Source organism: Haemaphysalis longicornis, unplaced genomic scaffold (genome assembly GCF_048455015.1).
Source record: "Haemaphysalis longicornis isolate Haplotype H1 unplaced genomic scaffold, Haemaphysalis longicornis Haplotype H1 scaffold_7, whole genome shotgun sequence".
Classification (NCBI taxonomy): domain Eukaryota; kingdom Metazoa; phylum Arthropoda; class Arachnida; order Ixodida; family Ixodidae; genus Haemaphysalis; species Haemaphysalis longicornis.
Genome location: NW_027526422.1, coordinates 3682086 through 3708956, shown reverse-complemented (window position 1 = coordinate 3708956; position 26871 = coordinate 3682086). Strand labels below are relative to the sequence as shown.

General features: G+C 50.7%; 1 protein-coding gene across 10 annotated transcripts in view; it reads right to left on the bottom strand.

Annotated features, from left to right (window-relative positions):
* Gug (arginine-glutamic acid dipeptide repeats grunge) overlaps window positions 1–26871 on the bottom strand; it is a 69757-nt gene that overhangs the window by 23972 nt on the left and 18914 nt on the right. For 7 of the 10 annotated variants that reach the window (XM_077675705.1, XM_077675707.1, XM_077675708.1 and 4 more), the window contains exons 8-13: window positions 18668–18902; window positions 16775–18286; window positions 14646–14790; window positions 5009–5343; window positions 4619–4909; window positions 4238–4550 (exon numbers count right to left, since the gene is read on the bottom strand). In XM_077675705.1, coding sequence (XP_077531831.1) covers window positions 4238–4550; window positions 4619–4909; window positions 5009–5343; window positions 14646–14790; window positions 16775–18286; window positions 18668–18902 — 2831 coding nt within the window. The remainder of the gene's footprint in view (window positions 1–4237; window positions 4551–4618; window positions 4910–5008; window positions 5344–14645; window positions 14791–16774; window positions 18287–18667; window positions 18903–26871) is intronic. The other 3 variants (XM_077675712.1, XM_077675713.1, XM_077675714.1) reach the window with 2 other exon arrangements.

Sequence of the window (26871 nt, the reverse complement as noted above, 5' to 3'; positions counted from 1 at the left end):
GCGCCATCTGGTGAAAAAAAACAAAGCTGAAATCAAGGCAGTTCTTGCCTTTTATAAGAGGTGGCGCCACATGCACAGTAAAAAAAAATGCGCGCGCAATTCAACCAGGAGAAAGCGTGTCGGGAAGTGCCCGACAGCGGACCGGTGCGGCCGTGTTGTGTTGTCGGGCGGGGCCCGACAATGGACCGCAAAGGGTTAAGGGGGGACGAGGGTCTTAAAACTAACTTTTTTATTTATGGGTAGAAACTTATGAAAATTTGCACACGGATGTGCTTTTCTCTGTAGATTTCAAATTTCAAGTATATTTGAGCTGGTCCTGTTAGTTCAAAAGTTATCATACAAGGTCTAAACCGCAATTAGGTAATTTCTTACGCAGCTTTAATAAAGTTTCGCATTGCATTTTGTCGCTTTTAATTACATGAATGGATAGCCAGAGAGTTCCCATACCCGATGACATTCTTCGTTTTTCTCTGAAGTCACGGCATCCTAAAAAAATATGTCAAGTACAGAAGATGGCAGTATTCGATATTTTGGCTCATCAAAATAACTGTGTGTCATTATTTATGCGTAGCCTAAACAGAAAAACTAAGAATGTCATCGGCTGCCTCAGGCTGTACTGAAAAAAATGGTACCAAGATTGACCTTATGAAGCAAAAAGAAGTTTCCAAAAAGCTGCGTAAGGCTGAGGGATGAACCGTCAATAGTGTAGCTTCAAAATTTCCCAGTAACAAAGACATGTTCTTCCCATTTTCACATCTGTCTTTGGATTCCAAAAATGTCACCTAGAACTGGAGATACAAAACGCCAAGTAACGGACCCCATCAGGAATTTAGCAAAATTTATCGACTTCAAATCGGTTGGCATTTTGCTAGCGTTGTGAAATCTGGTGGTGTCTTGCTGGCGTCGTGAAAACTGCAACAGTCCTTCGTAAAGTGCCATCATCTATTACAATGCACTGTGGTACCAAGAATATTGGGTACGGCAAAAGTGTGAGGGTGAAACTTGCTTTAGGTGCCCCCCTTTTTTTGTTCTTTGGTGAGGCCATTTCATTCGCGGTTTTTATGCTGGAAGTTTGAGAGGATACAGGGGTGGGACACTGCGCAGTGCGTTTTCCACAAATGCATCATGTTGTTGGCCCTCAAAAGAGCCTTTTGGGGAAAATAAATGTAGCCGAAAGGCAAACTTTCTTGGCCTATGGGGATAAACCCATAGACGCCTTCTTCCTTCAAGCCGTGCATGGTGCGGCTATCTCCATCGGACATCATGGTTGTGTACCGCAGCCCATTCTTGGAGAGCGAGCGCTTGAACATTATCAGGGCTGCCTCTACCTCCATGCGTCCTGCACCACAGTCAATGTTTCGCTAGCACTCGTGGTCTGCCAGCCAATCTTCGTAGCCCTCATCTGAAGCTTTGGGTTCGATGGCACAACCTAAGCAAAAGTTAGAGAGGACTACATGATCAATCACCAAGCCGGTGTACACTTCAATGATGCAGCCCACTCCAATGTGTGACGACCGTCCCCTTGTCATCCACGTGCCATCAAACATCACATCTATGTTGTTTGGCGGCTGACCAAGGTCCGAGTGCAAGACCTTGACGGCACACACACTATCAGCTTCAGAGGCTGCTGCAGTGTCCTCGCAAACCTGAACCACTTTCCTCAAGTGCGCTTGGAATGTGGTGCAGGCCTCTGTGGGACAAGTTTATACCAGCACAAAAATCTGACAGAGCAGTCACCCCCTTCCCGATGCTTTGAATACTTTTCAAAGCCCTCATATTCACTTCAAAAGGAGTGATATTGCCAGATCCTTCGGTCCTTGGTGAGGAAAAACGTTCCATGCGGTGTTAACAAACCGAGCACGTCACCTCGAGCTTCACGGTGAGGCCGTACTGCCGGTCAGCCTTCCTCAAATCCGGCGCCGCCAGCCCGCACTTGCCGCACCTGACGTGCGCAAGAAGGTCCTTCAGCATTGCAAAATCCACTAAGACAAAATCTGCGCCGGATTCTTCCTCTGAGTGCGCCAAATTCACTTCAAGGAGGTTGAATTTCCGCTGCGTTGCTGACTTGGTCTCCATTCTGCGCTTGACCTCGTCCGCATGTTCCGTACGCGCGGCGATCTCCTCCGCCGTGTAATACCTCGTGTCAAGCCGGCAAGACGTGCTTGGACTAGGTATCGATTCCGGAGGTGGTTTTGGTCAGGCGATGGGGCAGGCGAGGCAATACGAGGCGGCGAACGATTCTCATCCCGCGGAGTCGAGCGGCCCGAAGTCGCACCATGCGACTTTGGGATAGGCGGACGACGCTTTCGCTTCCCGTGCGCATGACGGGTCGTCTTCTTCAAACGTACTCTCCTGGCATCAGTCACGAAAGTACGCTATAGAAGAATTAGAAGAAACTGTAAAAAAAAAACTGGTCTAAGCGAGCGCTGCGCCAGAAGAGCGGACTCCGTCAGACGCGCGTAGCAGACGCCATGATGGCGACCGCCATGACAGCAGTCGCGCCGACCAATGGGAGGGGTCGTATGGCGAACTCAAACCGCGCGCGCCCGCTCTAGCCAATCGGCGGCCGAGAAGGTGCCTTCGGAAAACTGGCAAGGGCGGTCGTTCTACTCAAGCGACGCCATTTTGAGATATCGCAAAATGCGCACAAAGAAACAAGCTTCCAAACAAGACCAAGATGGCGGCGATCGGTCGGCTGCTTCGCCCGCGGGGCACGCGGGAATTTGAAGCAACTTTTGCCCAATTCGGGGCATTTCGTGGCCCCCGAGGCGTTTCGAAACATGATTTTAGAGTATTTCCCGATGGAATTTCGCGCTGATATTTCGAGGGCAGGTGCTTGAAGGTACAATAATTCCAAAAATTGGATTTTCTCAAAATCGATATTTTGGCCATTTTTGACCATTCTAAGACCCGCGTCCCCCCTTAAGGGACCGGCATCGAAGTGAACTTCTTTGTTTTTTGGTGTAGAGTGATAGGATTTAAATTTGGCAGGCACATTGTAAAACACACCAAATGGTGAAATTTAAAATTTCATGCTGATAAACATCAGTAGTTCTTGTGTTACAGAGGTTTACATGTTGCCCGCTTGTGGAAAGCATAGCAAGGTATTGACACATGCTAGGAAGTTCTGAATACTTTTGAATTCTAGTCAAAAGAACACTACAGGGCGAAACAGCCTTAAAATTTTTTACCCCCTTTATTTTTTTTCTTACAGAAAAGAATAATTTCTGGACACAATTTCTGGGCCCACGCTACGCAGCTCAGGCAGCCGCCATCTTACGTTGCCACCGCGACACCCGATCAGGAGGGTCGCTTTAGTGCGTCCCAACCGGAGGGCCAATAGCGCTTTAGCATCTATTTTTAGCTTCGTTTGTGCGTCGTTTCTTTTCTGCCGCTTGTGCGTTTGTGAATGAACGAAGATAAAAGAGACAAGTGGAACCGGAAAGACGATCGCTCAGCTGATGTAACGATATCAAAACGGCCCCGCCTAGTGGCACCGTTGCGGAGATACAGCGCTTTTAAAATTGCCGTTTTTGCATCTTTTAGTGCTGATATTTTGTCACCGCGCCTGGCAAGAGTATTCTTTTATGCCACTTTGTGACGCTTCTCAGTGGAAAAGCTTTGCAGACGCACAGAATAGGACATAGAAGCATAATAGACAGAAGCTAATTTTGGCGGCCAACCGTAACATGAGTGCTTCACCTCGGACGAGGTCAGACTTCTATGTCATCGCATGCCGCCAAGCCAATAAATAGTTCTGTCTCGTCGGGTTAACTCTTGTTAGCACGAGCGACTATGCTTACTATTTTTGGACTTGCCTCTACAAGAACTAGAAAGTAGGTTGCTGACACAAACAAAACCACTCTGAAACCCATCTTAGGGGCCCTTCAAAGGCTGTGGCGTAGTGGGCCTGCTTGGTGGGCACCGTGGTTCCGCGAACACAGGCGCTTCTTGAGGTCACGTGGCGACGTAAGCAAGCGAGCACAGAACGCTGAGAGCTGGGTACACAATGTTTAGACAAGCAGAATGGAGCCTGCAAAATGGGCCTCCAAGCCTGCGACCTTGAGATGTGCTGAGCGTCTAGCAGTGACAGGAAAGCCACATCCTCGAAACTAAGCAGACTCCTCTCCTTTCGAAAAGGACTCTTTAAAATCTTTCCCCCAAACGGCCGACGGCCAATACAGAAGGCCAGCAGCCGTCCCGGTAGTCCCCCGTGCCGCCCCACGTGGCGCCTCACCTGGTGTGCGAGCTGCTCCTCGTAGGAGGAGCGCATGAGGGCGGCCGCCGGGTGCATCAGGTCCTGGGGCCGGGGCCCGCCCGGGGAGGGCCCGTGGGGGGCGCCCCGAGGGGGCCCCGCCCCGCCCGGGGGCGCCGCCCCGGGCCCCCCCGGCGGGTAGGCCGAAGCGTAAGGCCCCGCCGACGGGGGCGGCTCGCTGCCCGGGGGCATCGCCATGGCCACCGCTGCCGAGAGGAGCGCGTCGCCGTGAGGGGAGGGGGGGTGGCGGTGCGGCGAGGAGAACACTGCGTGCAGCTCACCTGCCATCTGCAGCCTGCACACGGGGGGCGGGAGCGCGTTAGGGCACCGCCAGTGCGGCGGCAGGGGGCCGAGGGGGCTCACCTGAGCAGGGGGTCGGCGGCGAGGGCGAGGCGGTCGGCAGCGGCCGGGTGCAGCCGGTCGTCGGGGGGCAGGCCCAGGCGGTCCCGCTGGTCCCCGTACAGGGCGAAGGGGGACATGCCCGCCCCCAAAGCGCCCCCGGCCGCGCCCAGCCCCGCCGCTGCCGCATACCGCCGCTGCAGCTCCAGCCAGTGGGGGTCGTACGCCTGGGGCAGCCGCGACTTGAGCTCCAGCTCTGCCTTCAGCTTGTCCTGCAGCTCACGCTTCTCCAGCTCCAAGTCCAGCCGCAGGCTGCTGCTCGCACGGGTGGAAAACAGAAGGCACTCGCTGGGAGCAGCCCCCCCAATGCCAACACGACAGGGAGAGAGAAAGGGTGGCAGCAGCAGCACTCACTTCTCTCTCGAGGCAGCAGCGGCTGCAGCATACATGCCCAGTTGGTAGTGCAGCATCATGGGGTCCATGGCGGCAGCGGCCGCCGCAGCCGCCGCAGCCGCCGGGTGGGCCCGGGGTGCCGGGTAGCCGCCGGGCGAGTAGGCCGCGTGTGGCCGGGCGTACTCGCTCAGCTGCCGCAGGGCGGGGGTGTCGGCAGCCGCCGCATACGGGTTCGCCCCGCGCTGGGGCGCGCCCCGGTAGGCACTCGCCCCCGGCGGGAAGTCACACGGGTGGCCGCTGGGGCCCGCCTTGCTCTCCGCAGCTCCGCTCCGGTGCTCCAGGGAGCTCAGCCGTTGCTGCCACGCACACAAAGAAAGGGCCGTCAGGCATAGTGCACCGTTGCGAAGACGCACTGCTTCGAAAATGCCCCCCCTTTTTTCCGCCCTTTTGAGTCATCGCTTGGCAAGACTGGAAATGGCCACAGACATGGCCGATGTGCCACAGCCGTGGCGCGGCTTGGGCCACTGCACCCGCACACCGAAGAAAATAAAACACCGGCATGCGTCGTCTGCTCCGTTTCAACCCGATTCTCAACAGTGGTGTCAACAGAGATGTTATTAATGCACTCTTATTAGACTCGAGGCAATACTTTGCGCTCGGTGAGGTAGAGTTTGTTAACGTGCAACACAGTCATGTGCTCAGCACGGACAAGTACCGCCACCCTGCAAAGCCCGATGTAACGAGTGGCGGCGCACTCACATGGTTGCCTGTAGCGTCACTAAATCAGCTACGCTTAAGAGTACCACCACTTCGTGCACCCGGAACCGTCTGGGGGCCATTTTGTTTTTGGCTTGCAGTGTTGCCATCTCTCCCAACAAAACTGCCGCCGGTTGTGACGGGCAGAATGTGACCGACCGCGCAGCAGAGAGAGAAAGAGAGGAGAAGCGCCCAAAAACAAAATGGCTGCGCCTAAACAGATATCACGTGGTGCCGACCGACCAATGAAAATCCTGGTGGCACATAGCAATGAGAGAAAAGAGTGCCGATACTCTAAAAGCAGGGGTGAGGCAGCTGAACGAGATTTGGGAGCAGCTTTTGGAGCAGCAAAATTTATAATTTTGGAGCAGACGAACGACATTTATTATGTCACCTTAGGAGCCTAAAAAATCAAATTTTTGGACACTCAAGGGGAAGGGGGGGGGGAGGGGAGTGCGCTTTTTAATCCGTTTTGAATGTACATAACACTGAAAGAGCCTTTCAATAAAGTTTTTTCTACCTGAGTATCACAAGGAACGAACTACACTACCTTTTTCTAACCATTTTTACATTCTTGGGCTCTATGCACAGATAACGCGGAGTTCCGTTGAAAATATTGAATTGAAAAACTAAGCAATTTTAAGGAATTTTTATTATCCCGTGAATGCCGAAGTTGTTATTTTTGTAATCCCAGACTCGGCGTTACGCACAACTGAGAGCCACGGCAAAAGTTGCGCAAAGCGAGGTGACAGTCGTCGCACCCCACCAGCCCTCCCATTTCAAGCCCCAAGGTGGGCGTTCACTACGATCGTAATTAGAGTATTGGTATGTTTTGGCATTAAACTTCATTTGGCAATAAACTTCAGTTCAGATAGATGAACCATTATTACTAGCGTGCGATAATAGCCCATCTCGCTATCGGACACTGCTTGAACATTAGGCGGTAATGCAGCCTGCGCCGCCACTTCTGCAGTGTCCATCGTCCCACTCACGCCGCACGCAAGCTCACTGTCAATAGCAACAATAACTCGGCGTTTTATAACGCCGCAATGAGTCCCAAATTTCACTTCAAGCACGCACCGCGCCTCACACTCAAGGCCGAAACATGGCGATATCGCGGGTACCCCGTTGTTTATGATGAACCCCCGTCTTTGGAGTCGCGGAACTTCTCGCAGTAGGTCAAACGACTAAATGCAAACCCGGCCACTCCCATAACCAAAACCGCGGTAGAAATCGGCGAAGAGCACTCTGCCTGAACCACGAGAAACTGCTTCGCCCAGCGGCCATGTTTTCTAATCTTCACCACACCAAGATGGCGGCGCCCAGTAATGTCGTTCTGGAGATGCGGCGCTCCCAAAATTGCTATTTTAAAATCAACTTGCACAAGTAGTTTGTGAAAGCTTTATATGGGAAACCTTTACAAACAGCTTCACCTTCAAGGTGCTGGAAAATTATGCCGTCAGTAAGCACTTTCCCCCACTGAAATTGACGGGAGTGTTAAAACTCTTGGCTCTCGTACTCTTTCAGAGCAGTTTGGCGCAATTTTTGCAATTTTCAAGCTTTTGGAGCAGCCTGGCGCAGGAAAACGAATTTGTATCAAAACTGCGCAATATGCACAGCTGTCTAACCCCTGTAAAAGCCTTTATTTAGTGACGCTAGTTGCCTGCATGCACGCCTCGCCAGTGAATACGAGCAATATTTTGTCATTACAGCTGACAAAAGTATTTTTTTAGGCCACTTTTCAACGGTTTTCGAGGGATAAACTTTGCAAACACACAGAATAGGAAACATAGTATCGAATACCGTATTTATTCGAATATAAGGCGGTCACGATTATAAGGCAAGGGGGGAGTTGAAGGACCCAAGAAAAAGAAAAAAGTTTGCACACTAATATAAGGCGAAATAATGAAAGAAAAAAGGCAACTAAATTCCTTACCTTTCAGCAAAGCAGACACCAAGTATTCATGAACTATCTGCACACAACGGGATTTATTCGAAGCGAGACGAAAGTGCAACTTAGAAACTGTCTTCAGAGGTGGTGGTATCCGAATCTTCCTTGTCACTTGTGCACTCAAAGAGGTCATCGTCCTCGGTGCCGTCAAGAGCATTTGAAATGCAGCACTTGCGGAACGGTGCCACAACCATGGCTTCGGGGATCGCTGCCGAAGCGTCGACCACCCACTGGGCAAGCATAGACGGGGGCGCCCGCTTCAGACGTCCCGGCGGCGTCAGAGCCACAGTGTCAGACGCCATCCATTCGTTGTCTGACGTGTGCCTTAAAGGGCTTGTTAAGGCAAACGTCAAGCGGCTGTAGTTGACTCATCATGCCCCCCGGAATGACGACCAGCTCCGCCTGGTTGTCCATGAGCTTCTTCTTCACACCTTCCCTGAGGTGCCCGCGGAAGCCGTCGAGCACGAGCATTGACCTCCGGGCGAGAAATGCCCCTGGTCTCCGGCACTACACAGACTTTATCCAGTCAAGAAAAAGCTCTTCCGTCATCCACCCTTTCTCCTGTCAACGAATGTGGACGTTCTGCGGGAACACCTCGTTCTTTGGCATAGTCTTTCTGTTCAGGATGATGAAGGGGGGCAACTTCTGCCCATCGGCGGTGCAGGCTAACATCACGGTTATCCGAGCCTTCTCGTTGCCTGTAGTGCGCAGGCTCACTTGGCGATCACCTTTTTGGTGAATGGTCTGGGCCGACGGCATGTAAAACAAAATCGGAGTTTCGTCGGCATTGCCAATCTGCCCAAGTAGGAAGTTGTGGTCGCGCCACAGGCCGATAACATATCTTTGAAAGGAAATTAGTTTCTCTTCATAGTCTCCTGGCAACTTCTGCATCACGGAGGTCCGCCTTCGCAACGAAAGCCTGGCCCTCTTCATGTACTTCTGCACCCAGCCCCGGCTGGCTTTGAACTTGAGAGCGGGAATGCCACGCTCTCTCGCGATTTCGCGTGCCTTCATCTTCATGATGTCGGTAGTAATGTCCAAACCACGGCCTCTTCTCTCTTCGACGAAGTCCGTCAGCACTTTTTCCACTTCAGGAAACGCTCCCTTTCGTTCCTCGTCGCGGCGCATGCTAAGAGCGACGTCTTCTGTTTGCGCCAACAACGCACATTGTTCTCGGGAACGTCAAACTTTCGATCCGCCGCACAGTTTCTAGTGACTTCTGCCTCTGCTATGACTTTCCTCTTGAAGGCTGCATCGTAGTGGCAACGACGACTCACCATTGCGCTGGTCGCGTGAAACAAGCACAGAGAAAGAAAATCTTGCAGCAGGGACTCCGAGAGCTCTAACAAAAAATGCAAAATGGTGTCCCGACTTGTTTACAAGCTTTGCAGCTACTACTGGCTTGGAACGGCTACTGCTGGCTCAGCTCGTTGACATGGTCGAAGGCATCTGCTGCAATGGCCTCTGCTGTATCGCGAACTATTCAATACCCTTGCAATTGCCGAAACTCGGTAATTACTATGTGCAACCTGCGTTCGTGTAAACTTTTATGTGTTTTATTCTGAAATCTCTTTGTTACATTTCCAACAGTGTCGTCGGGCTCTTTTGGAAGCTTGGAAATGGTTGGAAGGTGGAAACCAAAACTATCACACCAGAATCGGCATATTGGGATACTGAGCTTCGAATATAAGGCGGGGTATGACTTTGAGACTGCACATTTTGGAAAAAAACCTCGCCTTATATTCGAATAAATAAGGTATATGGCTAAAAAAAAAAACGATGTTTTGGTCATTTTTCCAAAATTGAAAGGCATATCCCCCTCAAAGTTCCCCATTGTGGCTTCTGCTGTGCGCATTTGATCAAGTATGTTTTTTGCGCAGCGCTCACTTAGCAAAGCTTCCTCCATCAAGTGCTTTTGTGAGCACAAAGGAACTGATGCCAGGAGATGCACGTGTGACGAAGACGACCGGTCACGCAAAGCGCCATGTGCCTAACCCAAAGTTGCATGGCAGGACTTCAAGCCGTTCGGGTATGCCGGACGAGAATGGTTTGCTGCCTTGCGTAGCACCGCCTGCCCCATCACCTGATCCACCCCCTCCAGAGTCTAGGGCTCGTCCAAACACGTTCCGTCAACTGAACATCAAGTTTCACACAGCGGAGAAGATTACAGACAAGATCAAGCGTGGCACGGAAAGCCAGCCAGCAAAACTTGGCCTCCTTGAAGTGGTGGATCTGGAGCACTCGCAGGCAGAATCCATCACACATTTTGCCATAGGGGGCATGGTGGCACTGGGAGAGCTTTTTGCAGACGTCCGGGGCGGTCTGGCCACGCTAGATTTGAGCAAGCCCGAGAGGCAGCATGAACTGGTTGTGAAGCTCGAGGTGACGTGCTGACGGATCTGGCAAGATCACCCCTTTTGAGGTCAACATCAGGGCTGTGAAACGTACTCGAAACATTGCCAAGGGGGTTTTGTGCTGGAATGAGCTCATCCCACAAGGGTGCACACCACACGTGAGGACACAAATCCAGGTTGGTGAAGTCAGTGCAGCAGCCTCTAAGGCTGCTGCAGTGTGCATGTCATTAAAAACTTGTACAGAGACTTCTCTCAGCCATCAGAAACATTGGTGTGTCCTTCAGTGGCATGCTGATGAACAGGGGACCATCGTCCCATATTTAAAGGCGTCAGCCAAATTTACTTTGAAGGTACAGTACGTACTACCGAACCAGCTGGGACATGACTGGCAGCCCGTGAAATGCGTTGTTAATTAGTTTAAAATAGCTCTGTCGCAGGCGATCGCACAACAGCCTTGAAGCGGAACTGACACTGCAGCTGGCCCGGCGCTTTTTCCTGCAGCCAGCCAGGAGAACCGGTCGTGCTCCGCTGGGACTGCGGTGTGGGTGAAGCAGCACTGCGCGCAAGTTAGCCTTGGCCAGCCGGCCATGTGCGGCTGCTCGCTCGCCAGGCTTCAGTCGGGCCGCAATCACCACGCTCGCCTCAATTTCGCTTCCCAAACCTGATTTTTTATAGGTACGTGTATTTCAGCGGCCACATTTTCTATCTTGCAGTCTTTTTAGGCAGACTATACGAAAGCAACGTTTTCACGAGGTTCAAATTTAGAGTGCAGTTGGTGAAGGGGACACACGGGTCGAAAAAACGAGATTTTTTCAAAATATGCCGATTTTTTGTTTTCCCTTGCATTATCATCTTTCATGGGTAAAAAAAATGAAAACGAAATACAAACGAGAACTTAGTGAAAAATGTGTCTGAATGACTCGCGGTGACCGAAGAAATTGCGAAATCAAGCCGAATTTTGGCCATGTTTGAGAATTTCTTCCGCAAGGCAGCGTGGCTCGCCGCCATTTCGGTCACTCGAGAGAGATAGATCAAGCCTTCTTCCCTCGATTGAGCCGCTCGCCAACTTCGTATCTCCGCGATTTAAAAAAACTTCCCGTTTGTTTTGCGAGCTCCTACTGGGCATTTAAATCACATCACACAAAATCGGGACTGCCATTGGCTCTTGCCGCTTGTGAGCCACCATCGCCTGCAACGTTCCCTTCGGTACTTCACGCTATCTGTTCTATTTCCTTATCATGTGTTTTTAATCGTGAACAGTGAGGAGAAGCATGACTTTTGTCACCGGAAGTAGCGTACTTCATGCCGGTACAAAGGAAAGCGCAAGCGGCGCAGCACTGCGACGACCACGGCCAATGCCGGCACGACCGGCACCGTGAGGCCTAACGGCGCCGCGCCTTCAAGCGTTGCAAGTGCGGCTCAACCAGGCGGGGCTGATTTTATTAGCGACGATATCGACTTTATAAGCGCATTGGAGAAGAAGTTGGCAGCCTTCCAAGGTGAGGAGACAGCCAGCAACGGGAGCGGTGCAGGTGCAGTTATCTGTGAAGTCGGCGCTCCGACTGACCTTGTGAGTGGCACCGTGTGGGAAGTGCGAACTTGTAGTTGAGGCTGCGAACAAGTGGAAGGGCCTCACATCGGTACTGGAACTCAAGTGCAAAAACGAGAAGTGCCCTCAGGGGGTGATTTCGTCTGTTTACTCGTTGCAGCGCACTGCCGCCATCGGTCGCAGAGTCCGCGACCTGGAACTCTGCAGGGGAAGTCCCCGTGATAGTTTCGCCGTAAATGTGAAAGCGGTACTCGCTGCATGCGCGGTTGGCATCAGACACGATCAGCTGTGCAGGTTTCGTGCCATTATTGGTCTACCGAAACCACTGCACCAAAAGACATTCCACAACATTGCCAAGAAAGTTCATGTTGCGGCCACAAAAGTCGTCTCTGACAACCTTGCTGAAGCAAGGCAAGTAACTGCGTTGCAAGCTGGTCAGACTGACGTCAGTGTGATGTTTGATGGTACTTGGCAGAAACAAAGACAAAAGCGCCACAACAGTGTTGGCATTGCCATTTCTCTAGACACTGGTTTCTGCCTGGATTTTGAGGTGCTGTCATACTACTTGCAGCCGCCACCAAAAGCTTGATGAGCAAGAGGAGGAAGTGTGGCAAGCCTTTCATGCCTGTGTATGAAAAAAATGTCGAGTGCTCATCCCATGCCATGGAGACGGAAGCAGCACTGCGCATCTGGCACAGGACGGTATAGTACAACCTGCAGTTCACTGTAGTGGAGACTGCCACTGCTCTCGCGGTGTTGTGGTTCAACAGGGGCCACACTAGCTTTGAGCAAGTTCTCCAAGAACTGGGAATCTTTCCTTCAGAAGAACTGGTCAGACTAAGCAGTGCAAGTGACCAGCGGAGGATCAGGCAGATGTCTGCCAAGCTGACTGCTAAGGCTAGGTCCCATCGCCACAGCCTGGTGAAACGGTCCCGTACCAAGGACTACACTCGCAAACACCACGAGGGTGCAACTTATGCAGCAGGAGCGTTGTAGTTTTAGTACCTCAATGTGGACATTTCAGACTATATCCCCACCAAGTTTCATGTTTGAGCGAGAATTTCTGAATCTGCCAAAGAAATAAACTTTCAATTGTATTTTTCTCAACTTGTTTTTGTCCGTTTTCTGAGTTTGTGCAAATTATTTTCCCACTTAAAAAGTTGTCGGATCACGAAATTTTGCACAGATGTTCATTATAACACGTAGAGTGCACAAATCTTGTTCATTATGCAATTTGTCTCCTTAGATATTTCTGACGGTCATAAAACAAAAATATCCAGAACAAAAGGCACACTACCAATCATTTTTTTTTCGTGGTGAGGAAAATGAATATGAGGCTTTTTCAGGTAGATTTGCGCACTCTGCAGTTCATAAGGAACCACCTAGACTATTTTAAAAGTTTCAGGAAAAATGTTTACTATAAAAAAAGTGCGCACAAAAATGCCATTTTTCTGCAAGTCATGCTGCGTAACATTTTATCCGCAGCAGCTATTTGAAATCTGATTGCATTTATGACCAAAGGTGCTCAATATTTACAATCTGTGAAAATTTCAGCCTCCTAAGTTCATTTTTAGTTGTTTCGAGAAGCATGTCCCCTTAAGAGGGGACACTGCTCTTAAAAAAACTTTTTTAATTTTTGAGTAAACTCTGTGAAACTTGTCAGACTTGTAGCTTTTCCTCCACTGATTCTAAATACGGCATTATTTCTTTTGTTGGTTAATTAGGTCCCGAGATAATTAGAGGTAATTAACCATTTTTGGAGGAACAATAGACAAAACTGTGTTGGTAAGAAAAATTTAATCTTCACATTTTCCAACACCATGAACACTGGTGAGTGCAATAAGACAATCAGTTTTTTGATACATCGCTTGGAACTAATTTTACAGCTCATTAAACCTTGGTGGCAACACTGGCAAGGAGCCATTTTGAGTGACAACTTTAAGCAGTGAAGTTTAATGAGCTGTAAAATTAGTTCCAAGCGACGCATAAAAAAACTGATTGTCTTATTGCACTCACCAGTGTTCATGGTGTTGGAAAATGTAAAGATTAAATTTTTCTTACCAACACAGTTTTGTCTATTGTTCCTCCAAAAATGGTTAATTACCTCTAATTATCTCGGGACCTAGTTGACCAACTAAAAAAATAATGCCATATTTGAAATCAGTGGGGGAAAAGCAGCAAGACTGACAAGTTTCACAGAGTTTACTTAAAAATTAAAAGAAATAGTTTTAAGAGGGGTGTCCCCCCTTAAGTGGGCTGCATATGAAATTGTGCACCACCTTGGTGATCAATTGTGTGGTGCTCTCAAACTTTTGCCTTGGTTGTGCAAACCTTCCAAATGAGGGCTACGAAGACTGGCTGGCAAAACATTGGGTGCAGCGTTGGCGGAAAGTATAGAAGCAGCCCTCACTCTACCTGAACGGGCTGTGTTACACAACTGTGCAGCCTAATGGATGTAGCCGCATGCTGCTTCTGCAAATCTCCCCTCACAACTGACGGAGGCTAATAAGAAAACACTGCCACCACCTTGGCTGGATTCAAGCCCAGAAATTTTGCTCAGTTCCTAATCCTGTTTGCTACTTGGCCTCGGGTATCTCCCGTTTTCAGAATACCAAGGCAGCTTTGAAAATGGGAAGAACATGTCATTTTTAGAGGGAGATCACAGTGAGGCTACTGACCATATTGTCACATGTAGTCCACTTTATATGCACTTTGAAATTTTTGGTCGGTCCCCTCAGCCTTGCGCAAGTTTTTGAAAGCTCCTTTCTGCATCATAGGGACAGAATTGGCACAATTTCTTTTTACAGAAAACTGAGGTACCTGTTGACATCCTGATTATTTTTGTTTGGGCCATGCAGAAGAAATATTTCTGCAATTAGAAACACTGCGGCTGTGGCTGATTAAGCCACAGTGTCAAATACTGTCATCTCTTATAGTAAACATAATTTGTTATAGAACACAGAGTGGCAGGTCTATAGGAAAAACAAAGAATACCACTGGGTGCTGCCAACTGGCGCAATTGCGGGCCACCAGACGCACGGTGCTCACCTTGGCCTCCTCGCGCTCCTTCTCGGCCGCTTTGCGTGCCCTCTCCTCCCTTTTCCTCGCCAGCTTCGAATCGGGGACGGGCTTGAAGGTCAAGTCCGTGCGAGCGCAAGAGTTGAATTCCCCTCGACTCCAGTGCCGCAGGAAGCTGGCCGCCCGACGAGCAGGGTTGAGAAAAGAGGGAGGAAGGCCGGTCAGGGCCCAGCCCACGAGCAGTGCCCAAAACGAGAGAGAAACCTGCAATCCACTCTTGTGGCGGCAAGGCTATTGCAGCACTGGCGGCCCAAAAGGCCCCGAAAGGGGGCCAAGTCATTCCCAGGGGGTGCTTCCAACGTGCTTTACACAGTCGCTCATCAACTGCCACTCGGTGCCCATCACTGCCACCAGGAGGCGCTGCACCACAAGGACGCGAGGCTCCTTCCGCTTCCATTTACAGCGCCTCGTGTTACTTGCCCGTCCCATTTGTGTTGTCAGACGGTTTAATTTCAGCTGTTGTCATTGTTGTTGGCCGGGGCAAAATCATGAAAACAAGTAACGTGGCTGTGATAACATCAACAGGCATCGTTTCATGGGGGAACTGTGGCAGTGTGCAGCTAGGCCTTTTCTAGGGGGTGTTGACGAGGGCAACTTGGCTGTGATAGTGCTATCAGGCTGCAGAGAGATGAAACTGTGAAACAGCGCTTTAAACGAGGACAGCCCAAACCCAAACGTTAGTCAGAGAGATGAAGCACAAGGACGGAGTTGGCCACAAAGCAGCAGGAAAGAGGCCCTCCAGAGCCCCTCTCAGCCCAGTGCACATGAGTAGGCTAAGGGTGGGGATCGGAGTGAACTCGGTAATGAAATCTGGCTGGCACACTGGAAAGCACTGCACCAAATGGTGAAAATTGAAGGTTTCATGATGGCACCTTTAGTGGTCCTTGCGTTAGAGTTGCCCACTCGTGGAAATCTTATCAAGGTATTCACACACGGTAGGAAGCCCCGAATACTTTTCATTTGTAGTCAAAAGAATGCTACAGGCTGACAGACCTAGATTTTTTTTTTTTTTACACAGAACATTCTTTTCACCTGTACCCAGATGGACACAACTGACCCGGTCATAAATATCACATAAAAGAATAACTAGGCCCTAAAATGAAAATCCGAGAATGCCACATTCTGCAGAACTGTTCAAGGATTGAAATAACAAAAGTCAAATTCCGCCCACTGGTTGCCATGCTATCCTTCCCACAAGCAACGAAGAACTGATAAAACGGCTCTTAATGCTTACAAAGACTTTATGATTTTAAGCGTGGGGAACGATCGCCGCAGACGTCAATGTCAAGAGCTTCAAGAAGACGGGCATACTGAATGCCCTGGATGCACCTGAAGACAACTTGGAGTGGGATGAAGATAAGGCCTCTAAAGTCGATGCTGAATCCTGAGGTGACGACGCGGCAAAAACCAGCTGTGTTAGTAGCACTGACTCGGACTAGGACTGTTCCCACTTGGGTTCCCCACTACTAAATGCGGGATGGCAAAGTTAGGCGGCGGCTTTCCGCAACAAATAAAGTTCCGTGTTTTGTGCCTATGTCGACCTTGTACAGTGTAGACCAGTTTTTTGGCAGGTCCACTGATCGACCGGTGCAGCTGGAGCATTGTTTTAGGGGGGCGGGAAAGAAAAAACAAAAAAGACAGAGTCAGCCATCTGACGCAGTGCACCCCCCCAAAAGGCACCCTTTAGTTCATATGTTCCGTTCGCACTCATGTGATAACCACAACACACCTCAACACACCTGAGCAGCAGCGGCTGAGGAGGAAAAAAAAAGAAAGACGAAATAAGACCGTGCCTCCGTTTTTAGGTGATCAATGATAAACGAAGATCATTTATAGTGCAGTATTGCTTTTAGTGTGGATTTTCGCAGCTTCTGCGGCATACGTTAGCTACCCTGTACTTTCATTTTGAGGGTACTTCCTGCTTGGAAAAGTCTTGGTTATGTATAATACCTATTAAAATGTTATTTAAGATCGTTGTTCCCACTCAGAAATTTTTTTCCCCCACATAATTATCGCACCCCTCAACTTTACACACTAACTTTTTCCGGATGAGGACCGAGTAGACACGGACCCCCCTTTTCCAGCGCCACAACACTCACATGGCGGACTGGCTGCGGTGGCATTCGCTGTCTTCAACCTTGGGCTCGGGGCTGGGTCCCCTCACCAGCTGCTGGGCCTCGGGCTCCTCCTCGTCCTCCTGCTCGGGCGCCCCGTGGTGGGCCCCCCCCCCATGGTGCAGGCTGCCGTGGAGCCCCGCACCGTGGTGCGACGAGGGGGGCGCCCCCCCCACCCGGTGCCCACCCCCGCCGTCCAGGGGCAGCTGCGGCGGCAGGGGCATGGACACGGGGGCGCGCGAGGACGACGAGGGTGGGGTCTTGGAGTGGTGGTGTGGGGGGGCCGTCGCCTGGTGGGCCGGCGGTGGCGGGGCGGGGGCAAACTGCGGGTGCGCGGGGAAGTGCAGGTGCGGGGAGTACAGCTGGGGGCTGAAGTAGGGCGAGTAGGGAAAGCCCGGGTGCACAGGTGGGGCCGCAGCGTGGTGGCCCTGCGGGGGCGCGGGCCTGCCTGCCGCCGCCACCAGTGGGCTCGGGTAGCCCAGGGGGGAGGGGGAGGAGGCGGTGGACACGGCGGCCGCAGAGGAGAACAGGGGCGGCGAGAAGGGGTAGTGGTGGCTGGGGGCCGCAGTCGAGGCAGGGGGCGGCCCCTTGGCAGAGTGCTGGAGCGGGGAGAAGGAGGGGGGCTCCTTGGGAGGGGACGGCGGGGGCTCAGTCTTGACGTGGTGCGGGGAGGGGCCCGGGTAGTCCACGGGGGCCGAGGGCGAGGAGCGAGGGGGAGCCGAGGCACCAGCGGCCGCCAGAGAAGATGCTGGCAAGCACGAGGAGGACGAGGGGGGCGGCAGGGGCCCCAGGGGCGACAGGCCCCGGGGGGCGGCCAGGGGCTCGGGGGGGAGCAGGCCCCCCCGCTGGCCCTCCATGAGCAGCGTGGGCGGCCCTTCCTCCTTGACACGCACCAGGTGGCTGCCCTTGACTGCACCGGGCATCATGCCCGACGGGAGCAGGGGCTCCACAGGGGGCGGGGGCATGGCCGACAGGGCCGCCAGCGACGGGTTGAGGCCCCCTGGTGGAGGGGGCGTGGGGCGGCCCCGCGACGACGGGGACGATACCAGCCGCAGGGGCTTGGACTCCTCCCCCTCCACCTTGATCAGGGACAGCGGCACAGCGTCCACCAGCGGGGGTGCCACGGGTGACCTGCCCCCCCGCAGGTCGGGGGGCAGCAGGGCGGGCGGCGCCGGTGGCAGCAGCTGGTCAAACTTGTCCTCGGGGGGCACCGCCAGGCTGGGCGACGGGGCGGGGGGCTGCTGCACGGGCGGCGTGGCAACCCCCCGGCCAGACAGCTGGTGTGCGGGCGGCGGCACGGGGGACGACGACACTCGCGGGGCCGGGAGCAGCAGCTGTGCTGACCTCTCCAGGTGCGGGGGCACCCCCTGGCTGCTGGGGATGGGCACAGCGGTCTGCGGCACTACCAGCGGCACAGGCGAAGCAGGGGGCCGCAGGGGGGCGGCCACGGGCGCGTCCTCCATCACGGCGGGGCTGCCCCGGGCTTCCTTCGGGGGCCTGCACGGGAGCAGCAGCACTCGGGGTTGGCACACAAGGGACACGGCCACCAACACACGCTGCCACAGAACACGCCACTGGCCCGCAAGTGACGGCACCCTGAAGGGGACCGGGTGCCACATGTGTTGGGGGGCAGAGCCACGGGAATACCATGAGACGTTGTCCGAGCAACTTTGTTCTGGGCATAAAAGCCACCGAGGAAACATTCGTCTGCACGTTTTGGCTCGCCAGCAGGGCTTTGGCGTTGCGCACGTGAGAGAAAATCTAGGATTGAGTGCACGCAGTGTGCACAAGTTGATGCTGTTGCCAGAGCTCTGCAGGAACACTGCGCCTCACAGGCACACAGCCTGCAATGGTCCCGACCATGAGCGCACAACTCACTGCGCCTGCCGCTGGGTGTGGGGGATGGCGGAAGAGACTTGCCCGTCCTCAGGAGGCACGGGCCGCTCCTCCTGCTGCTCCTCCAGCATTGGGGGCACGGCTGCCGCCTGGGAAGGCTCCTCGGCCATCGTGCTGGCAGGAGGCACTGCTGCTGGCATGGGTGCTGCCATGGCCGGGGAGGGAGGCGCCCCTGGGGGGCTCGCCGCCGTCGCCTCGGGTTCCTCCGGGGCATTCTCTGCAAGGGGGGGGCACCCGAATAAGGCGCTTGTGCTCCCAAAGGCCAGCTGGCCACGGCAGTACTTCCTTTCGCTGGTCAGGCTCTTTTGAGGACATTTCTCCTTGTGGGATTAAGCTTACTTTTTTTCCTTGAGCATTTCCTAGCAGCACCGATCCAGGCTGAAACTAAGGAGACGCACTACTCAGGCCCTATTAAAAATGTGACTACCACAGGGTTCGTACAGGCTTCAAAAGCAAAAATTCAAGGGTTTTCAAGGACTTTCAAGGACCAGAAAACAAATTTTCAAGGTCCCTGTCTAATGTTTCATCAGGGATTATTTTATAACTTTTTCAACACAATGCAAAAGTTTTTTATTGCACAATACCTAAGCACATTAGTGCACATTTAGATAGGCGCTAACGGGTTCGTGAATGCTCCCCCAGCTCTATTTTTTATTTCTTTGGTTGGTAGTTAAGGGTTTTTCTTTTTTCTTGGTGTTTTGCTCAGGCTGTTTGATTTCAAAAGTTTGTTAATGTTGCCTGCATCTCCTGCTTTGTCAGCAAAGTATCGGTTGAAATTAAATCAGCAAGTTTTGCTGCAAGGCAGGATGAACAATGTGCACGTCCACCATTTGCACGTAAAAGCAAATGCAGATGGAGCGTATGAGGCACAGCAAACATGCAATGAGCAAGCGTCCACACATTAGATGGAAGATGCTAGCTAGAGAACAGAAGCTGGCTTTCACAGGATTGTATCGTGACATGAATTCTATTGAGGAGTGCTGCTCCCAATGTTGCTTTGTAATAAAGAAAAATCCACGAAACTTGTCGTTTCACGCAATACATTTAATCTTGATTGTTACAATGTTTCTTTACATTTGTTAGCACCGAAAACCCACGACAAACATTTTAAGTTCTTGTGAAAAGACAGGGCCATTGATTCTCTCAGGAAAAATCAAGGGTTTTCAAGGACCATTTAAAAATTCCAGGACTTTCCAGGCCTTGAAATTGACACTTCTAAATTCAAGGGTTTTCAAGGTTTTCAAGGACCTGTGCGAACCCTGCTACCAGTGGTATCGCTGGCTCGTGCACAAGTCGGAGACTGCACTTGCACTAACCAAGTTCTTCTACCTCTGTTGGAGCACAGGTCATAGAGTCAAGCCTTGAGAAGTGAAAGCAATGACAGCACACTCTGTCTCTCAAGCCACTTCTTTAAACAACCAGAACTTTTCCTTTAACACAGAACTTTTGCTGGCCTTCACTTTTTTAATCAACTGGACCATGGCTTAGCTGCAAATGCACAACAGTTTCTTCTACAATCGATGTCACAAATTAAATTTATAAATTTGGGTACAGTGTAGATGTTATAAAGGTATAAATATAACGTAATTGCTTATAGTGTGAGACCGGATATAACGTGGGTCTTTGTGACCACCCGTTCGCATCCCATAGAACTCAATGCGCAAGCATACCGCTTAATTTAAGGGGGGACACAGCTTTCAACTTCGGAAGTAAGACCAAAACATCGTTTTTTTTTAAAGCCGCATATTCAGCTTCTATGTTTATTATTCTGTGCGTCTGCAAAGTTTTTCCACTGAAAAGCGTCGCAAAGTGGCATAAAAAAATATTTTTGCCAGGCACGGTGACAAAATATCAGCGCAAAAGGGCAAAAAAACGGAAATTTTCGGAGTGCTGTACCTCCGCAACGGTGCCACCGGGCACGGCCATTTTGATATCACTAGATCGGCCGAGCGATCGTTTTTCCGGTTCCGTTAGTCTCTTTTATCTTCGTTCATTCACAAACGCACAAACGGCAGAAAAGAAACGACGCACAAACGAAGCTAGAAATAGATGCTGAAGCGCTATTCGTCCACCGGTCGGGACGCGCTAAGACGACCCTCCTGATTGGGTGTCGCGGCCCAATGCAAGATGGCGGCCACCTGAACTGCGTAGCGTTGGCGGTTTGAGTTCCTTTTCGCTGCTTCGCTCGGCCAAGTTTCTGTTCAGTCTGTGGTATTGATTGATTAATTGTACGGTTTAACGCGCCAATGCAACGCAGGCGATGAGGCGCGCCGTAGTGGAGGGATTAATTTTGGCCACCTGGGGATCTTTAACGTGCGCCGAAATCTCGTACACGCGCGCATTTTTGCTTTTCGCCTCCATCAGAGAAGCGACCGCCGCGGCCGGGAATCGAACCCGCGACCTCGTGCTCAGCACTCAACGCCTTAGCAACTCAACGCCTTAAAGGACCCATGAAGAGAAAACACAAGTTTGGTTCATTCAAAAGATTGTCTCGTTAGAATCATACTGACACCACTTTTCGAAACTTTGCTCAAATAAGCTACATAATTAGGAAAAACGGGAATGGTCATGCGACCCACCAGCTCATTTCCTGCAACAGAACCTATGATGTCACATGAGCTAAGCTCTGCGATTGGCGGAGGCTGGCAGAAGCAGACGCAAATTAGGTAGAGCTTACAAACTAGACGAACGAGCGATTTGCGCTTAAATTTAGGGAACATTCTTTACAAAGCAATAAGAATGATGGGACAAACAGTGGAAGTTAAGTTACGAAAGCACATGTAAACATAGAAGTACTGATGCGTTCTGCTGTTCGTACTGCGCACAGCATGCTTGGTTTAGCTGCACAGCACTACGGGGCTTGGGGTTGTCTCAGACGACACTGGCCGATTGACGCAAGCAACGGTGTCTTACGTGACCCCATTTGTCGAGCGAGCACTGTTTCAGGGAACGAATATTTTCTCCCAGAACAAAAACAAGCCAGGTTTAAATGCGGGCAAAAACAAACCAAACGCTTGCCACGGTATGGTGGCGCCATCTAGGTTACGGAACGTAAAGAGACGCGGGAACAAACCAACACCGCTGTACAGGGTGGAGACAACCTTTGAACGGTCCCGTGCTGCCGCAATTGGGCCAACGGGCTCAACGCGTTATTCTTTTCGTTTCCCACGAGACCTAGCAACGCGAAACAGACAATATGATTCAAACTTCTTCAGTAAACCGCGTTGCGGCGATAATTTTAGCGCGGTTTTGACACAATGACTTGCTTCGGCGGCGAGCAAGCAACCGAAAATGGCGGCGCCAGCGTATACGTGTCTCTACCCTGTACGGCGGATGCGTGAATGAAGGTACTCTAGGCTGCAGAGCGGTCGGTTCCTGTGATGTCATTTGGGACCACGAAAACGCACGATTGAGCGGGAAAATCAAAATTTTAACCTAAATTGTTTAATTTCTCAGTGAATGAAGCACCATTTGTATCCGGACAAGTGCTGGGGGCACTATAAAACACGAAATCTTTCGAATAAAACCAACTTGCATTTTCTCTTCATGGCTCCTTTAAGGCCGACCTCCATGCAGCGAAGTTTCTCGACGAACTTGGCGCGGCGGACGCCGCGGTTTGACGCGCCGCTCAGTTTTCGTCCACCCCAACCTCCATGCAACGTGATGCGACGAACGCCGCCGATGGAAGACAGGACAGGAAGTACAAGGAAGTACAAGGCTGTGATTGGCTGCGGCCTCAAAATGAGTTTGCCGCTTCCGGTCGCGTTCGCCGCTGCGCGTTCGACATCTAGCTCGCGTAGATCGCCGGCGAACAGCCGTATTTTCGACGCAGGCGGCGGAGCGGCCGCCGCCGGGCGACGTTCGCCGCCTTTTCGCCTACATTTCACTGCATGGAGGTCGGCATTTAGCTCAACGCCTTAGCCACTGAGCCACCGCGGCGGGTCAGTCTGTGGTATTCAACACGGACGTTATCGCGGTGGGAATGCCTGAGATCACGAGCCTGATTACGGGAAGATGTGCGGCTCGAAAGGCGGAGGTCATCGAACGCTTTGCGGTGCATTTGACTCTACCGTCGCCAGACCCCGAAAAGTGACACATGATGTCCGCACTTGCGATAGTCGTTCGCGAAGTGAACTTTTAGTCGGAGTTGCGATGTTTACACGCTTATTTATTGCTATGTTTGACCGTGGGCTCGCCAGCCTTGGGAAAGAAATGGTCGATGCGTCAAACGCTGCGGCGCGCACGGCATAGCCGCTGCGCACTGGAGCATCACATGCAGGGTTCGTACAGGCTTCAAAAGCAAAAATTCAAGGGTTTTCAAGGACTTTCAAGGGCCAGAAAACACAGTTTCAAGGTCCCCATCTAATGTTTTAGCTGGGATTATTTATAACTTTTCCAACACAACGCACAAGTTTTTTATTGCACAATACCTAAGCACATTCGTGCACATTTCGATAGGTGCTAACGGGTTCATATATTTTGCTATATATATTTTGCTATATATATTGCTAACGGGTTCACATATAGCTTTATTTTTTTATTTCATGGCTGGCATTTAGAGGTTTTTCTTTTTTCTTTGTGTTTTGCTGAGGCTGTTTGATTTCTAAACTTCGTTAATATTGCCTGCATCTCCTGCTTTGTCAGCAAGAGTATCAGCTGAAATTAAATCGAGCAAGTGTTGCTGCAAGGCAGGATGAACTATGTACACGTCCACCATTTGCACGTAAAAGCAAACGTAGATGGAGCGTATGAGGCACAGCAAACATGCAATGAGCAAGCGTCCACAGACTAGACGGAAGATGCAAGATAGAGAACAGAAGCTGGCTTTCACTGGATTGTGTCGTGATATGGATTGGATTGACAAGTGCCTGCTCCCAATGTTGCCTTGTAATAATGAAAATCCACCAAACTTGTAATTTCACTGAAACTTGATTGTTATTCGTTAACATCTAAAATCCATGACAAACACTTTAAATTCTTGTAAAAAGACAGGGCCATTGATTTTCTCAGGAAAAATCAAGGGTTTTCAAGGACCATTTAAAAATTCCAGGACTTTCCAGGCCATGAAATTGACACTTCTAAATTCAAGGGTTTTCAAGGACCTGTGCGAACCCTGACATGACTTCGCAACCGGTTACGATTGAACGCCAGTAGCGGTAGTTTGTGCCTGCGCATTAGATTTAATCTTAAAAGTGACCTGACCAGCCATATCTGGGATAATTAAAGTACGATACGTCGCGGTAAGCGTGCGCTGCGATGTGAGCGAACCATATCGCGATTCTTGCGCAACGTTTCCCGTGCACTTGTAATAATCATGCAAACAGGTTTGAGTTAGTAATATAGGAATAAAAATATGTTCTCTGCGTTAAAAATGTACGTTACTGTCGCAGCATTTAACAGTGAATTTTTTAGGGAAATTATTGATACCGATGCATACATCTATGTGTTAGGGCATACTGGCTGTGCTGCGAGAAATATTGGGTGCCTTGAATGTCAAAAGTAGTAAAAAAATGCTCTTGCATTGAAGTTGGAGTTATGCAGAATATTATACCAAGCTTCAAAGTAGCTCATTTGCATCCTTGTGGTATGCAAACTTTTGGCAATGAACACCTGCACATATGAGTACTAAGTTGCTGCGCCAGGCACGATTATAAAACATAAAAGAAGTCGAGAGTGATTTTCAAATTTAAGTAAAAAGAAAAGAGTGCTTCACTTGTTGCTATGGTGACAACACTGTAAAGGGAAGTTGTCCAGTGCGATACAGCCAACCAGCTAACCTACTTTGCATTGAAAGCCCATTGAAAACTATCTCCCCCTCCATTTGGTCTGCAAACTGGGCTATGTACTGTTCACGAAGGAGGTGAAAATGTTTTGTGGAAAGAGAAAGGCTGTAAAAGGCACTCCAATTTCAACGCAAGGCCTTTTAAAAGCCCCGTGTTCAAAAGGACACGAAAAGCTACAACCCTGACGACTTTTAATAATTGAAACCTATGTTGCAACTTCGGAAGCCGTTTTTTTCATGTTTTTTTTTTTTTTTTTTTGCCACCTCTGTCGCTTGTACCAGGGATTTCTTTGTGATTGCTGGGTCTATTTTGATTGCGTTTTTTGCACTACATTCCTTGATGAACAGTTGAGGTCGTGACACTCTTCGTTTTCCAGATTTGTATTTTGTAATTTTTTTTATTCAATTAGACGTTCACAGTCGACATGCCTGTTGTACATTAACCTCTAAAAAAATGAAAACTAAAAAAATTGGGTTGCAAAAAAAAATTCTAAGACTGTCACGACCTTGGCCATTCATTTGGGAATGCAAAGCACTTCGAACAAGTTCTCTATCATGTTTTATAAGCCACTAAAGCTCGGTACAAGCGGAACAGGAAGAAAAATTAATAAATAAAAAAGTTTTAAAAATATTACTTTGAAATTTTTATGGTATTATCACAAAATCATTTTCAGTTGCTGTGCCAATTTTCATCGAAATACATAAAGAAATAAAAGAAATAAAAAAGAAAAGAAATAAAAGTAAAATAAAAAATTCCCCCTCATTTCCCCGAGGGGGAGAATGTGAAAGTGCCAATGCACGGTTGTCGGCCCACTTGCGGCGCTTGTGCTCGGCCCCCGCAGCCCACCGCCTCGCCGCCTTCTCTTCCATCTCTTCCGTCGGGTTTGTAGTATCACGTGTACACCACGCAGTTATCAAGCCGCTATAACGCCGCTGAGTCGCCAACGCACGCCGCTGACGACGTAGTTTGAATGCGTTAAAGATATAAGGCGCGTCACAAACACTGATACCAGCGTCGCGTCCGTGGCTTGGTCGGTAGAGCGTCGCGCTGCGGCCGCAAAGTCCTCGGATCGAAACCTGGCGCCGGATGCTGTTTCTTTTTTAAATATAGAGGAGCACTGCGGACGCCGCCGCCGCCGCCGGCGGTGGATGGTTTGGGGTCGCTTATAAAGTGCATTCGCACTTAAAAAAGCACAATACCGTTTATAGTGCGGTTTTCTGGTGGGTCTGCTGATCGACCGGCGCAGCTGGGGCATCAGTTTAGGGTAGGAAAAGGAAGGAAGGATGAAATCGGCCATCTCACGCAGCGCACACCCCTTGCTCTCCTCTAACTTCGACACACAAGAAAAAAATAGGCACCCGTTGGTTTGCGCATACGTGATAACCAAAACTGTCCTTGCTTGACGCACCGCGGAAGATGGTGACCCCCATCACCGTCCGTGTGCGGCAAGTTGTTCCCATTGAGCATGAACCGCGTTGCCCGTTTTTGCACGCGATTCGTGCACGTCGGCGTTCCGCGTGCGGTTTTTTCACACCCGTGCTGATGATTCCACGCTCGCGGGAGCTTCTTCGCGTGTTTGTGGGAGGAGCCCGACGCCTTGCACCAATGGGGAGACACGCACCTAATGGCAGGAGATTCGAAGCGATCCGAGCAGCTGGCTAGCCGCGCCAGAGATGTTTAGGCTTACCACTGCGGTATTTCTTGATGGGCGCTTTCACAAGCAACGTGGATGGCAGTTTATATTCCTCTTTTCGCCTAGATTATCAGCTCTTTTCTTACGTGAGCATCTTCGCTTGCGCCTCGAGCGGCATTTCAGCGAGCAGTTAGAAGTGGTCGCTGGAGCTGCCTGCACTACTTCACGGCCAGTTCCGACACCATGTTGGCACCTCTTACCACGCCGCACACTCCGCGCCAGTTGTATCCGCACCGGCGTCGACGCGCCTGCGGCGTGCACTGCACGTTTCTGCGAGAAGAAATCGCTCCATGCGACTCACGCTTTAGAACATTATGCTTATTGATAAGCCACTGCTCTTTCCCTTTCCAAACAAGCGAGTCTCGCGACGCCGAAGATTTCCACCACCAGTACGTTGCGCTGATAAGCAGCTGCCTTCGGCATCGTGAACACGAAATGGGGTAAAAAAAAAAATCCCGCTGGCGTTCTTATCCCACTGTCCCGCAGAGTCTGTTCATGATGCTTTGTTCAAATGTTCAAATGCAAGCATGAAGCTTCTAACGCAGCCATCGTCCTTCAAAACACACTCATAACGGAAGTTAAACCTGTGCTCACCATTTGTAGGACCGCACTTGAAATAGACCCTGCAGCAGCGGCTGGTGTAGAAAAAAAAAAAGGAAAACAAAATAAAAACCGTCCCTTTGTTTTTCAGTGCTGTGCGTCTGGGTGAT